The sequence below is a fragment of the Rhinopithecus roxellana genome, chromosome 1 (genome assembly GCF_007565055.1).
Source record: "Rhinopithecus roxellana isolate Shanxi Qingling chromosome 1, ASM756505v1, whole genome shotgun sequence".
Taxonomy (NCBI): domain Eukaryota; kingdom Metazoa; phylum Chordata; class Mammalia; order Primates; family Cercopithecidae; genus Rhinopithecus; species Rhinopithecus roxellana.
This window is the reverse complement of record NC_044549.1, coordinates 98,634,373-98,650,179: the sequence shown is the minus strand read 5'-3', so window position 1 is coordinate 98,650,179 and position 15,807 is coordinate 98,634,373. Positions and strand designations below refer to the sequence as shown.

Genomic DNA, 15,807 nt, shown 5'->3' with positions numbered 1-15,807 from the left:
TAATATCAAAGTGACTAGAGAGTTAATGCCAGGGTTTCGTGTGTATGCTGACATTCCAGAATGGAGAGGACTGAAGGTCGGAGACTCTGGGTAACCTGCACATTAAGAACATCTTCAAGATATCGGGGGCAAGATAGAGTCCTTTCTATTCTACACAAAGGGGCAGATCTAAAATCATAGTCCCTCAAAATCTCTACCTAAAAATTTTTGCGAGGTTTGAAGAGAGCTTTGTTCCAAACTCCAGTGCACACAACATAAACACACATTATCAATACTTACAATAAGAGATTGGAATTAAGGGCCGGGCGCGGTGGCTCAAGCCTGTAATCCCAGCACTTTGGGAGGCCGAGACGGGCGGATCACGAGGTCAGGAGATCGAGACCATCCTGGCTAACACGGTGAAACCCCGTCTCTACTAAAAATACAAAAACTAGCCGGGCGAGGTGGCCGGCGCCTGTAGTCCCAGCTACTCGGGAGGCTGAGGCAGGAGAATGGCGTAAACCCGGGAGGCGGAGCTTGCAGTGAGCTGAGATCTGGCCACTGCACTCCAGTCCGGGCGACAGAGCGAGACTCCGCCTCAAAAAAAAAAAAAAAAAAAAAAAAGAGATTGGAATTAAGGTGCATACCACCTCCCAAAATTTCTCAAAACTGCTTCTAATCACAAAAAGGTAAATTAAAAATCCTCTCTATGTGAGAGTAGTTTGAAAGGTAAATAATGGAAGTAGAAAGGAGATGTACATTTGTTGAAACCTATTATGTACCAGGCACTTTACATAACTTATTTTTATTTGATCTTCACAATAATTGGCAAGGTGTGTGTTGCAGGATATTAAGAGGTCATAGGTTTTAGGAGGCTAAGAAATGACTTAAAACTTCACATCTAGTAGCTGGTATAGCAGAGATTTGAACTCAAGAATATCTGCCTCTAAAAATTAGCCATATACTATGACAACACATCCCAAATAAAGATGTATAGTAAGTACTTGGCTCTTCATAGATATTATATAAAATATGGGACAATATTTGTGATATACCTAAATTTAGGCATTAGAAAGAAGTCCTTCTTAATTTACTCTGTAATTGTAACTCAGTTGTTCATCTTACAGGTCCCTACAGTAGTAATTAAACATTCCTTTCTTTGTATTGTATGTGTTTTCAAACTGCTAGTAAAGATCCTTGGTCGCAGCCTTTGTATCTTTTGGCATTTTGCTGCTAATGCTCTGTAAACATGGGCAGCCAAGGAAAATGCAGATGGTGCTATGGAACACAAACCACGACAACATATGGTATACATTTAGTCCTAACAAAGTGTGCTTCTTAACCTCTGGGTGTCGCTTCACCATTCCTTTATAAGACTACTCATTTCCAAGGAAGGTTTAGTTTCCAAAACCAGGGCAACAGGCCCACATGTGTTGTATGGCCATTCAGATGCACAGATTATGTGTCCTAATACCGTTAAGCAAGTGCATTTAGCACATGCTTCCTAGCACTATGGTGTGTATTTATGAACTGTTTCACCCAGATGGTAAGCTCCTTGAGGACAAATGCCATGCCTGAAATCTCACCTTATTAACTGTGCATGGCAGAGTAACAATGTTATCTATCTTGTATATAGAGACATACAACCTATAAATTGCTCTTCTAGGTAAACCTCCTAACTACCTTGCTACATTGTGACAATTGCCACATCTTCTAGATGAGGCTCACAGAAGCTAAGCAATTAGCCAGAATCACAAACTAACAGCTAACATTTTCTTATTGCCCACAAGAGAAGGTTTTCTTGTCTTGCACCACTTTATTGTTTTTATTACAAAGGTCAATGTCTACTGGCCTTTTAATAAAAGTAATTATTATTTAGTTAAGCACTAAGGTATACATGTGCAAGGCATTGTTCTAAGGGTTTTTACAAATAATAACTCATTTAATCCTCCTAACCATCCCATGAGATAGATACTAGTTTTATCCACATTTTACAGATAAGGAAACTGAGGGACAGAGAGATTAACTTGTCCAAAATCAGAGGACTGGTAAACAGTAGCAGTGAAATTTGAATCCAACAGTGATGTGTGCTCCAGAGTGTGTGCTCTTAAACATACACTATTCTGCTTGAATAAGAGTCTACAAAGACCCTTACTCAGGACATAGGAGGAGTTGTTCAGCAAGAAAAAAGCATGTTTACTCCTCCTTATTTGATTTATTTGATTTATTTGATTATATTCTAAAGCCTTTCCTCATGCCAATAGAACTCCACGTATTATACTAAACTTTCCTGCACTGAAGGCATATGCAATGGTTACCTTAATTGACACATAAAATACCCAAAACAAAATACCCTGAGACTCAAGGATTTTTTGTTTCATGAATTAGAGACCAAAAGCAAACAAAAAAATTGCCTAGGCATCAGAAGTGTTATAAACTCACATTTGTAAGTCTTTCTTGGGATTTTCAGATTTCTTATACAAGATTTATTTTTTTGTCTGAAATATTTCAGTGCTCACTCAATGCCTGAGTTTGAAAATTATCTAATCCTTTTTAATTTTTTCATTTTCAGCTACTTTGCCTTCAGGCATAGGGCAGGGTAAGCACTTGCTTTCAATATGATGTTTAACACTTTTTATGTTTTTATTTCAGTCGTCTTGAAAACATGCTAGTAAACATCCAAACATATTGTAAAGATTTAAAATTCGGGGTGTGTATACATATATCAACAGGAGTTATGAATTATGTATATTGCAGGCCTATATAAATTAGATTTTGAAGAACAAGCATCACAGTAGTCAAGCAGGTCATAATAAGACATTCCATGTGAAATGTAAAAACTATCTTGAATAAATTATCTGTAAGTTAACATTCTTAGTAGAATTACATATTTATTATTTCTGGGTTTGTGATATTGCTTTAATGCATTTTGGCTAACTGTTGTAATGGCATATTAAGAAACCATTTCAGGCCTTTTTTCCTCACTGGAATTTGCAGACTTTTATTTCCATTTGAACTAAAATAATATAATATTAAAAACAATTACCCACTTCCCAATGTAGAATACCATTTTCTTCTGCCCAGAAATATTTAATTAAAGCAGGATATAACTTCAGTAATTATTTTTACACAGAATGACTCTTAAGTTAATAGTCAATTGTAAGACTAAAAATTGGGAGACTGACAATCAAAACAATCTTAAATGCTTTGTTTATGTGATGAAAATGAGTGATCCTTTAATTCCCTCACACACATTAAACTGATTTCACAGACTTTCTGTACTGGTGTTTAACATAGTCAAGTGCTTGAGGTTATGTAAAATAAACAATCTTGAGATCTTATTGCAAATGTTTGCAATTTATGATGTAAACTGATTTGTGAAGAAAAAACAGGATCCTGTGTCGCTGAAGCCAAAGAGGCATTTTTCAGAAATCAAAATAGTTCCGAAATTTGAGCACTGCATTATACTAAAGTATTACCATCTGAGGACCCAAAAAAGTTATAAATTTGGGGAAAAACTCAAAATAGATGTACATCAGTTCAGCTCCAAGCAAAGACACCAATCTTACTGTGTCTCTTGTATCATAGGGTCCTTAACACTAATGATGTCTTAACTAATCTCTTTTAACTCAGTGTTCCCCAGCCATGGATTTTGCAACTTGGGAAGGTTTTGCACGACTAAAAGATTTGGGGAGCAGGGGGGTGGGGATGTCCTTTATTAATTATATTAGGATTATTGAGTTTCGACCCAAACTACAAGCATGTTGGGTCTTATTTAAAGTGAAGAATTCCTCAGACCCCTTCTTGGCATGGTTCGGGGAACTCCGGGTTTGGACCTCTTGTTCACACACCGAGGTGCCCGCCAGATAGTTTAGACACTGGCATTCCGGGAGAGCGGGCCTTGAGTGAGCCTGTGTGGGAGTCTGACCCGAAGCCCGAGACCCCACAGGGCCAAGGAAACCAGCCTCTGTCCTCCTTTAGTCTTGAGGGAGCAGACGCAGGAGTAGGCAAGCGCGCCGCGAGCTCCCGGAGTGCACTGGTCGCACAGGCCGTGCCCGACTGGAGCACTGCGGATGGGGCCAAGAAACTTTGGCCTTTCTCGCCGAACCTGGCTGCCTCCGCGGGCCTCTCCGCCTACCGCGCTCCCGCCGCGGCCCGACTCCCGCGGGACTCCGAGCCCGACCCACCCGGCTCCTACCGCCCGGGACATTCCAGACCCACCTACGCCGGGTCGCCGCGCTCCTGTACCGATACCCCGCGGCTTAGCCAGCGAGGCCTGGACACACCGCCTCCTTTGACCTCGGGCTTTCCCCGCGCTCCGCCACGTGGGACAGACTGGCCCCGAGTCGGAGCCACCATCTCCCCTGCTCCAGGGTCTCCAGGCTCCGAACCCGTGTTGGGATCTGGGTTAGGATTAGCGTTTGGAGCTTGGAGCCTGTCTGTTAGGACCCCTGGCCCCGGCGCCGACTGGAGCTCGCTGGAGACCACAGGACCATGGCGGATGGCCTGGTTGCTTCAGGGCGCACCAGGCCCGCAGGCAGATGTTTATTATAAAAACTATCTACGTTCATCAACCAGGAGACCCGCAAGGCCTGCGCACTGAATACGGCCCAAATCCTGTTCAGTGGTCTTTGAAAGTTCAAAGAAAGAAACCTATCGCCCACGTCTATGCTGAGGAACAGCTTTGAACACGAGCTCAGACCTGGGAGAGGGCCAAGTGGGGGTGGTGGGGAACACTGCTGGAGGATGTGGGGTTTTGTCAGGGGTTTTACACACCCTCCAGCACGAGGGTGGGGAGTCTCAGGGGACGCTCAGAACACTTCAGTCTTCGCGGAAGGTCCCGTCTTCACAAGAGCCCGCGCGGGAAAGAAAGTTCCTGTCTCGGACCTGGTCAGGGCCGAGTCTTCAAAGTCTCCATCTATCCCCACACAGGCAGCACCTTTGGGCTTTACTAGTGGGATTTCTTCCAGAAAAAGGGGGCTACGACACGGGGAGAGAGAACTCCTCATTATTTTCAAGGCCAGGCTTTTCCTAAACCCGATTCTGGCTTCCACCTTCTAAATTTAACCAATAAAGAAGCTACTTCAGCCAACCCTAAACAGGAGTGTGAGATGGGGAATCCGCCCTCCACAGTGCCCTCGCCGGCCCGCCTTTGCGGCTCCTTTCCCGCTCCAAAGTCAGCACCTGCCCCGCTCCAGAGAGGGTCAACGAACTGGGACTGCTTGTCGATTATGCCATACCAAACTCAGGTTGATTTCGCACCGCAGGATCCCTCTTTCCTTCCTCCCAAAAGTGTCCCCAGATAAAGGTTGAAATTATAGCAAAATGAATAACAAGAGTCCATCTTGGGGAAGGAAGTTACTCTATCCTGTTATTTTACTTATTATCTGTTCTTTCATTAATTTGGTATAACCCTGTTTCTATGCTGGGTGGATAAAATGGAGGGGGCCGGCGGCGAGAAATGCGCTCAGCGCTAGCGACAGCCACACAGCCACCCTTCTTACTGCCCCTTGACCGCAGCACGTAAGAGCAGAGGCAAGCACTTTTCCAAGTTGGTATATTCGAGAGAGTGATACGCATTAATCAAAAGGGAAAAGGGAAAGACTATCCCGGATATTTTAATAGTAACAGGAACAAACATGACGCGAACCCCATCAAATGAAACGATATTTTCATTCAATTGATCGCAAAGTGTCTTCAATTATAACTTGGCACTTATTTAAAAGGTTTAACAGAAGTGGAGGCGACACATTTTGTACTGACAACACGTCATGAGATAACATCTTTGTTTAAAATAACTTAATACACTAGAAAAAATATGTCAAATATAAATAATTTTGTTTTCATGGAGAACAAATAGTTACAAAGCTCAACCGCATACCAAAGTTCAGTTAGAAGAGCTTTTCCTCTTTCTTGTAAATTAGAAGGTAAAACAAAAACAAAAACAAAAACAAAAACCCACAAACTTAGGCTTGCCAGCGAATTGGGATACACATTGGCTTAGTCCAAAGTATCCCAGTTTAAATAGCTACATGAATTGAAACAAACAACCAAAAACAAAACAAAAAAAAGTTTCTTGAATAGATACACCTTTGTGAGATAAAATGCAAATGTTGAAAGTCAGTCCACACATTATAGCCAAAATAAACTTTGTTCGTGTGTATCAACATATCTTACACAAACCTAGTGCCTGTATCTAGCTGGGTGTTATTTAAGGTGAATTTGACGGGATAGAGAGGGGGAAATAAAGCACTGTCTTCAAATAGGACTTCAGGAAACCAACAAGAAGGAACACAAGAAAAGGGGAATGGTGGGAACTAACATTGATTGAGCGCCTACTGTGTCTGGCACAGCGAGGCGCTGCACCTTCATTATTTCATTTGGTGGTCTTGTTTTCTTTTTCCTTTCCGATGTTCTGCCCACCTCTGTCTTCTTAGGACAATGAGTGTAATTTTTTCCCTTTCTGGCTTTTTTCTTTTGTTCCCCAGGATCGAAGACAGGGCAAATATATATAGATAGATAGATAGATAGATGGATATAGATATCAATTTCCAGATGCTTTTGGTATTGTTTTTCATAGTGAAGATGAAAATGGAGTGAGTGCATGGGAGATAAGGGGGTGGGAGGAGACACACCATCAATGGAATACAAGTAACATGCAAACCGGAATTTACTGTCAGCAGTCCGGACAGTTTTGCCATAATAATTTCTCAGAGAAATCATTGTCTGTGGCATCTTTTTGTGTTAATATTATTTTTCTCTCTCCTCGTTTCAATATTTTCTCTTTTCTTGCTCTCCCATACATGGTGGGTTTAAACTCAAAGCATCTGATTCAACGTAAAAGGAGGCCCGCCTCTCTTATCAAATTTCTCGTATTAACGTGAACTTCGCAGAAAAAGGTCAGTTTCAAAACCTGTGAACTTCCCAGCTGCGCACTTTTTTCATCTCAGTTTTTCAAATGAGTATACCTCTTCTTTCTGCTTTGCCTTCTTAGCGCATTTTAAAAAACACACATTTAAGTTGGTAACTCCCCCACATTCTCTCGAGATTCGTCTGGGTTGTTTTTCCATATTTTAAAATGTATAAAATACTTTAATTTTAAAATTTGTTTTTGCTCCTTGGTTCTCCAATTTCAGCTTCTGCCAAATAGTAACAAGAAATAAGTTCCCTTTCTCTTTTTCTCTCCGGTTTGTCTTTCAATTTTTTTGTTTGCTCATTTTTTATTGTTAACAAGATTTTTTTTTTCTATGCAAGAGTCCATCGTTGCGGCTTTGCGGTGAGCCAGACTCCGAGGTTCCAGCACTCCCCTGTCTAGTCTCTCTCCTGACTCCCCCAAACCCGCTCCTACAAAACCGAATTCTAGGCCCTCGGGTAGGAAAACGGGCAGGAGCCACAGCGCCTGGGTGCCTCCTGAGATCCCTGGTCCTGCGTGGAGTCTGGCTTTCCGAGTCCAGGATGCGAAAGGGAACAAGGGACGGTCAGTGAAGAGGGAAGAGGGCCGGCTCTCGAAGTCTGCAAGGGGTAACGGAGAAGCAGCGGGGCGCGGAGGGCGTGCAGGCTGAGTACCGCGAAGGAGGCGCGACATTGGTGCTGGCGTTGGCGTCACAGACCCAAGGCTGCGGCGTGCTTTTTGGCTTTCAGTCTGAGATCTGCGATGCTGGAGTTCTTACTGGTGGTCTTGGCGGCTGCTGCGGCCGCCACTACCGAGGCGGCGGAAGCCGAATCCGCGGCCAGCGTGGCGAGCGGCAGTCCGAAGGGCGGCGCTGGGAACATCATGTAGGGCGCGTGCGCGGCCAGGTGCGGATGCAGGTGGTGGTGCGCGTGCGCCACAGCGCTGTCCAGCTGCAGCTGCGCCTGAACCTGAAAGGACAAGGGCGTCACGTTGCAATGACTATCCTAGGGTGACAACAGAATAGAAACAGAGCATTAACGGCGTCCAGCTTGGCCAGAGAGAGAGTTGGGTTGTGTTTGGGCACGGGGAGAGGGCATTTGGCTGTGCATCTTGTTCCGACAGTGACCTTCTCAGCCTGTTGCTGAATCTGGGGTTCCACATGGATACTCCACTGCCCCCTGGGTCTCCGAAACTCAGTTGGGGTAGGTTTATTTCCCTGGACCCCGGGAACACCCGTCTGCAGGAATGTGGCCGTCTCCCTTGGGAACTGGGCTGAAATGGTATATTGGAAAGACTGTGGGTGAGGATCCTTACTCTCTTCTCCTGATGCTGCCATGCATCTCTTACCCCACTACCAAAACAACGGAGGACCAACAAGCAAACTACGCAACTTTTTTATGTCATTCAGGGAAGTTATTCCATCTGCCCCACAATTGGCACAATTGTGAGTCGGTACTTCTAACCTTTACTGCCATAAGAATTACCCAGGGATCTCGTTAAAATTCAGATTCTGATTCAGAAGGTCTAGGTTGGGGCCTGAGATTCTGAATTTCTAACAATCTCCCAGACAGTGTTGTTGCTGCTGGCCCAAAGATTACCTTTTGAGCAGTAAAGGTCTCCTTTTAAAGTCACCCCCTCTCTTTCTTCAGTCATTCTCCCTTGTTTCCAAAGCCCAGCATTAGGATGCCAGAGTCCTGTGGCACCAAGAGAGCTAAGATCTCCCTGACACTGAGTCTCAATTCATGGGCACACCTATGTGTCTCCCCATCCAAGTCAGTGGAGACTGACAGCTAATTCATGACATCACAGCCATGCCAAGCAGGGGTCCTGGCTGAGGATGGGGAAGGTCAGACACTGGTTGGGAAAGGATTTCGCCCTCAGGCTTGGAGAGCGGGGAGTTCAGAGCACTGGGATTTCCCAGGATTAAATCATTGCTGCAGGCTGTCCTTTTAAAATATACTCTTAAAAGTTTCTTTATGGCTTAGGGTTTGCAAAGGCAGGGCAGCCCTGGGAAGACCAAGACTTCTCTCTTTACCAGAGATGAAGCTTTGTTTGCAGAAACAGATTTAAAAACAAAAGAAAGAAAAAACGAAAGTATGAGCTGGGAGTACTCGTGTTTATTTATTTTTCTTCTGTCAGAGTTATTTAATGTGACTAAGAGGTAGAAAACACCTGCAAAAGTATCTACAGGGTTGCCTTAGAAATACCTTAGGACTAATCTCTCTATTGGATTTGACAAAATCTTAATCAAAAGACTTTTCTTTTCTCTCTCTCTAAGGGCAACATTTAGTGTATTTTTAAAGGGCCAGTTACTGCCCCCAGGCCTCTTCAGGGGTTCCTATGAGGACAGAAGGGAGTAGGCATTCAGGCCCTTAATGCTGTATAGGTTTTTAAAGGGTAGTGGGTCCACTATATCATCTCAAAATAGATTATCCAACTGCGCAGACATTGACATCTGGGCTCAGAGATAGGTGATGTTCAACAGTTCAAGCAAACAGTCAGGTATTTTTATATTTAAAAACAGCTTGAAACTATACTGTACTTGCCTGCTGAAATGGCATCCTTAAAGCACCTACGTTGACATAGGGTGCGACTCTACAAGCTTCAAACTGGCTGGCAGCCCCTATGAGAACACCTGTAAAAAGTACAAAAGAAAAATAATGTGAGGTTAACATTTGTAGCATTTTTCAGGGTTCCAAATGGTACAAGATAGAACTAATTACTTTGAAATTGGACTATTATCTTTCTAAATTGCATCCAAAATTTAAATAAATATAAGTTACTCCCAAACTTTAGGACTCTATTAACAGCCTTTGAGGATTATTAAGTCAAGAACTATTGTCATTTTTGGGGTTTATTTTTTCTGTCATTGTAATAGTAATATTCACTACTTCTCTCTTTGCTCAGACTATCAAATGTTCCTTATATAAGAAGCATACCTTTATGGAGTTGATTTTCTTGTTTTCTACATTTAGCTCTTCGATTTTGAAACCAAACCTATAGGTTGGAGGGAGAAAAAAAAAATAAAACCTAGATATTATGACTAAATATTTTTTTTAATTACAAGAGTGCAAAGAGAAAAGAATCGTGGTTTAGATAAGAACTGGGAGATATAGCAAGCAATCTTTGAATTGTATAAAACAGCCTCAATTTCCAAAGTTAAACATGTAAATTAACTAGAGAAATAGAAAGATAAATTTTATAGACTTTTGCAAGATACATTACTATTAGTCCTGATTTCATCTTTTCACATAACAGAGTCCCCATGGCCTAAAACTCTACTTGGTACCTGATACCAATATGATAATGTGTTTAGATATTTGCCCAGTTAAGACCTGAGAAGAATGTGCTCACTAATAGCCTGTAATGTTAATTAGCTTCATCTTAAAGAAAAACCAAACACCACAGCAATAATAACTCTTTTGGGGAGAAGGAGCTGTAAGGGTTGGGGAGAGGTAATTAGTGTCATAAAAGCCTCACTACAAAGAAGTTTAGAATTTCTCTGTTCCTCTGTGCAGCAGAGTGAAACACAGTAGCAGAATAATTGTGTACCATTATCATGATAATCTAATTTGCTTCTTTAGAAAAAGCCACTGCTTGCAGTTAGGATAGTAGGAAAACATCTGGAAAATAACTAAAATGTAAATAAAAGTATGAAACAACAATAAAGTACACTTCTTAAGAGAAAAAAAGAAAAGCATTCAGCGAAAGGAGAATGAAGTATGTATAAAGCGAGTAACTCTTAGGTACTTTGTTCTCCTGGATGTTACCTGCTTAAACTTGACAACTTTTACAGGCAGTATGACAGATTTTTAAAAATTCAAATAAAGCTTGCTTTTGTATTCCACTTTCAATAATAAAGCATATTGATTGACTCACAAATTAAAGTTTTAAAAACTCCATTAAAGTAAAAATACTGCCTCAGAGCTTTTATTGCTATGTTTTTGAAAGCAAGTGTTATAGTCAATGTAAATCTTCAAAAATTTCTCTGCTATTTAGTATAATAGAGGGTGGATTGCGTGCCAGGGTGGCATCCTTTGTGTAATTCACATGGCCTGAGGCTTCTTGCCTTTTTTTCCTCTAGAAGAGTTGGAATTAAGATACTAATAATCATAACTGTAATAATTATCATCATGTTTTTAAGGGGTTGCTGAGCCTCTGGAGATCTCAGTGCACAGAGCAAAGCAGGAGAGGCTTAAAAAGGAAGGCTCTGCTGCTGATGCTGTGATGACCAAGGCAGCCTATTATTACTTTTCCTCTTCAACGTGACTGCTCTTTTTTTTTTTTTTTTTTTTTCCTGATCCTATTACAAGATGCGGGAAGCCCCTTAAGAATTGTGCATAGTTCGCTACAGATGGTGGTCTCTGTGCCCAGAGACCCAGGGAGTATCTGTTACAGCGATACTTTGTAACAGCTGCAGATGTGCGGGCCTAAAACTGCTCCATGTGTTCAAACAAATAATGACTATCATTTTATTCTATTTTATTATTTGAGCGGAAATATAATCTGAAACATTTACATTTGTTCCCCCTAAGGCCAGAAGGATATGTGTATGTGAAAGTACACAATTTGCTCCTTTAAATGACCCCAAAGCCTATTTTTGCTATCACATTTGCCTCCACGACCAATAAAGAAAATGTTTCAATCCTAACTTCATTGGGTATGGCACGTGCTAGGGGGGGCAGGTTTTGGAAATATAAATACTAAGATATGTGGTTTGTTTTAAAATCTAATTTCTTTAGGGTCAGTTTCGTTGGCTTGGTTAAACAAATGAACAAAGAGTGACCAAAATGCGTTTATTTCTCCGCTATTTCACACACAGTTTGAGATCGACCGCTAACAGCAGACTGTAAATTTCTGCACTTAACAGTTACTAATTTTCTTTATAGTCTGAACATCTATAAACCTAATTGGGATATCCGCTTGACAAACCTAGACCCTGCAGAGCAGACCTTCAAGGAAATCAAACTCCAGAGAGCAAAATACTCCTTGGAACTTTCAAGGCATCCAGAGATAAAACGTTTTCTGTGGGATTTTTTTTTAAGCCTTATAAAAGTAGGCCCATTAGGATTAAACCACATTAAAGCCAGCGCGAGGCGAGGGGGGTGTGGTTTATAGAAACTCTGGGAGAAAGCCCAGCACAGCTTTCTTCTTCTGGGAACATATGTTAGGATGGAAAAAAAAAGGGAGGGGAGTGCTATAGGACTAAGAACTACTTTGGAAAATAAGACCTCTAGTAAAGATATCTCTTTCCTTCTCATCTTACACCAGACACTAGAACCGCCACCTCCCGAGTGTGTTCCCCAAGCCTCTTTCCAACCCCAGGCTCTCTCTGCTCCCTGGGCCCTCGACCTCCTGGCAGCTGGGTACCTGCACTCGGGCCTCCGACAGGCCCAGTCGCTGGCTCAGTTCCTCTCGCATGAAGGCGTCGGGATAGTGGGTCTCGTCAAAAAGCCTCTCCAGCTCATTGAGTTGCTCCAGGGTGAAATTGGTCCGACTTCGCCTCTGCTTGATTTTGGTCTGGCCTTCGTCCTCCATCCCTTTCGCATCCTCTTTACGATCTTTCAGCTCCGGGGACACTGGAGGGGGCACCCCAGCGGGGCCACACATGCATCCATGCGCACACACACGAACACACACACACACACACACACACACACACACACACGGACAAAAACAGCACAGCAAATCCTGTTACCAGATTTGTCGCAAAAAAGGATAGAGAATCGTTCCCCCTCGTGGAATCCTGATCCGGCTTCTCACCCCACCCGGAGGAAGAATATCCCAGAGAAGCGCAAAGGTCAAGTCTGAGCAGCCGCCTGGGGCAAGGTGGGCAGTCAACCACCCACCTCCTCCGCAAAGGTACCTCCACTCACTGTCCACCCCACAGTTCCCGGCCTTCCCCAGCAAACGCCAAATGCTTTCCACTCACTTTCGCACTCACTTTCTCCCGAGCACTCCCAGAAATCAAAGGCGCAGCGCCAGGCCTCTCACAGAGCAAGGTCTGGACATAAGGGCGCGGCAAGGCCACCCACTGGCCTCTCACACCGGCCATTCCCAGAAGGCTGACTCGTTCTCAGGCCAGCTCTCACCACCTCCGGCTCTCTGCCTACCGCAAACTTGCTGGTCTAATTTAGGAACAATTGGGCCGAAGGGTATCAGCGAGAGAACCAGACCCCGGTGTAGTGCCGCACAGGGAGCCGCATCCGCAGACATCCCTCGCTGCCCCTGGGCTCAGGCCAAACCCTGCATAAGGTACCCTGGGCAGCCAGGTAATCTCCGTTCGCCCTGTCCGACCCGGGTCGCACGAGCACAGGCGCCCACGCCATGTTGGCGGCCCAAAGGGCTCGCCGCCCACGCCGGGCCAGAAGGCAGGAGGCAGAAAACCAGCCTCCGGTGGCGGGCGAAAGCAACCGCTCTCTCTGTTCTCTCTTCGCCCTCCCTCGTGGAAACGCAGACTCGACCCTAAACGCTTAACCCACAGAGATCAACAGGTTCAAGCGGAATATTCGCGATCCTCGGTTTCTATTGGTTGCTCAAAGCCTTTTCATGCAACCAGCAGCTCGGATGTTTAATAAAATATGCATTTTTCTGCTCTGGGTTTGCACACATCCGTTGCCACTGTCCTGTCCTTCTCCTCCCTTTAAAAACAGGAGCTCTTCTAGTGTGAGCATATAGAGTCACCATATGTATATCGCCCTGGAACCTTTACACTCTGCGCCCGAATCAGGGACTCCGGTTTTTAAGGAGTCAAAGCTGAGTTTAGATAGCCGAGGCTGTTTGTAGTTTTTTCCAGCGCAGGATCCAGGCCAGCATGGGTGTTAAAAATCATTTCCGGAAGAGCCAGTCTGCAGAGAAATTAATACTTGTCCTGAGCTTGGAAATCAACAATCCCAGGAATTGCGTCCGCCTGGGGTTCAGATCTGAACCTCGCCGTCAAGCGCGCTGGCGAACCTGTAGTTTGGGCCTGTAGCTGTGGACTCAAGGCCGGGAGGCTGAGCTGGGCACCTTGACAGTAATTCCACCATTTTACAAATTTAGGAAGACCTGGTGCTGGTTTGGAGGAAGAAGAGTCGCTAGATCTCGGCCCTGCGGGGCACTACTAGCTACGGTGATCTTAAGTATTGCCGTATTTTCTAGTTCTCAGAGTTCGTTTTGTGGACATTTGTCCCTTCTTTAGGAAGGAAGTGGATAACATTATAGTGAACATTATGGACCAATTTAATAGCAAATATTTTTACTGATATTGTACTGAAATTAAAATATGAAAACACACCCTTTAGATGCTGCCAATAAGGTGGGAAGGCTTTGTCTCTTACATGTCATCTACACAGTGGATGCCACTCAAAGTTTTGGGGCTTCGAGGAGATGTTCACATTTCAAGTTGCTCAATAGACTTAATAAAATCTCTATTTTTGTCCCCAAGTTTCCAATTAATGATCTAAACAGGAACAGACCGTGTTATAAACAACTTAATTGCTTGCTTAAATATGTGATTTCACGCATGCCACATATTTTCTTAATTGGAAAAATATGGCAGTACACCAGTTACTGCAGGCACCAAGTGCCAAATTAATTTTATTGTTGAACTCCTTTGAATTGTTATAGGATGCTCTGCCATTGAGATAAAGACATTTCCTAACACTGCGCTAGCACCAAAGGATTTTTACTCTAAGAGAACCGAGTACTGGGTGATTGAAAACACTAAAGGAATTGCGTAAATATAGATCCCCACCTCCCCCTCCCCGCCCCCAACACACCAAGAAACCGAAACGCCTCGCCGAGGAGAAGCAGCGTAGCCTGGACCCTAGCTTTCGTTGGCTTCCTTCTACCTTCAAAGAGAATGGGAAGTTTTGGCCCCTAAGATCCAAAGATTCAGGGTCTCTGCGGAGTTCGAGGGGTCTTGGCGGCCCCAAACACGAGGCGAGCTTTCCACCTCTCCCCTTCTCCCTCCCCGCAAACTCCTTGCTAGAGGCTAGCTTTAGTCCCGCCGTCCGGTCCGGCACCCCCTCCTGCAGCCCGGCCCCGCGAACTTCCACGTCCGCCTGCGGGCCATCCGGGCCGCGGGCCCATCCTCCGGCTGGTGAAAAATGCATTTCGATGGAATGGGAACATCTGGGAAGGGCGCGCACAAACCCCACACGCTTCCCCCCCAGCAACACACTAGGACCCCACCCACGACCAAGCATACCACCGGACCCCCACCCTTCCACTATCACTCTAGCTTACAAAGCTGGGGTCCAGGGCCCTCTCCGCGTCCCTCTCCCCTCCCCGCTGGGCCTCGGAGTCCTCTCCCGCTCGAGAGGAGTCAGGAAGGAGGGAAGGGGAACCGTTGCCCGGGGTCAGTCAGGTCGTTACCCTCCGTCAGTCGCGGGCTGCCCGGCTCCCTGCTTCTCTCGGCAGCGCCCATGTCCAGCTCCCGGACGGGAGAGCGCCCTCCTCCAGCTCCTCCGCCTGCTCCTCCTCCTCCTACACCTCCTCCGCCTCCTCCGCCGCCGCCTCCGCCTCCTCCGCCGCCGCCTCCGCCGGCCGCCCGGACTGCCGGGCTGCCACGGTCGTCGCGGCCCGTCTCGGTGCAGCCGGTCGGCTCCTTGGCCCCGCGCAGCGGCCCGCTCTCCAGCACCTCCCGGTACGTGATCGCCTCCTTCTTCTCCTTCACTTTCTGGTCAAAAGACTTGGAGACGAACGCCGTAAGTTCTTCCATCGCCGCCGCACGTCAGCCCGGCGCTCAACCTCTGCCAGCCGAGCCCCGCTCTTTTTTTCCTTCTTCTTTTTTTACTGCTCCAGCCCCCCCAGTAATAACACATCAATGGGACAGGAGGTGGGGGAGGAGAGGGAGGAGGAGGAAGAAGAAGAAAAAGAGGAGAAGAAGGAAGAAAGAGGAGGAGAAGTAGGAGAAAAAGAAGTAAGAAGAGGAGGAGGAGGAAGAAGAGGAG

General features: G+C 45.0%; 1 protein-coding gene across 1 annotated transcript; it reads right to left on the bottom strand.

The window, feature by feature from the left end:
• Positions 1 to 5,633: 5,633 nt before the first annotated feature.
• Positions 5,634 to 15,575, bottom strand: SHOX2 (short stature homeobox 2). The gene is made up of 5 exons (XM_010354991.2): positions 15,230 to 15,575; positions 12,242 to 12,450; positions 9,811 to 9,868; positions 9,418 to 9,506; positions 5,634 to 7,875 (listed from the first exon to the last, which is right to left on the bottom strand). The coding sequence occupies exons 1-5, from the start codon at positions 15,573 to 15,575 to the stop codon at positions 7,582 to 7,584; spliced, it is 996 nt and encodes a 331-aa protein (XP_010353293.1). The 3' UTR covers positions 5,634 to 7,581.
• Between the last annotated feature and the right edge of the window lie 232 nt (positions 15,576 to 15,807).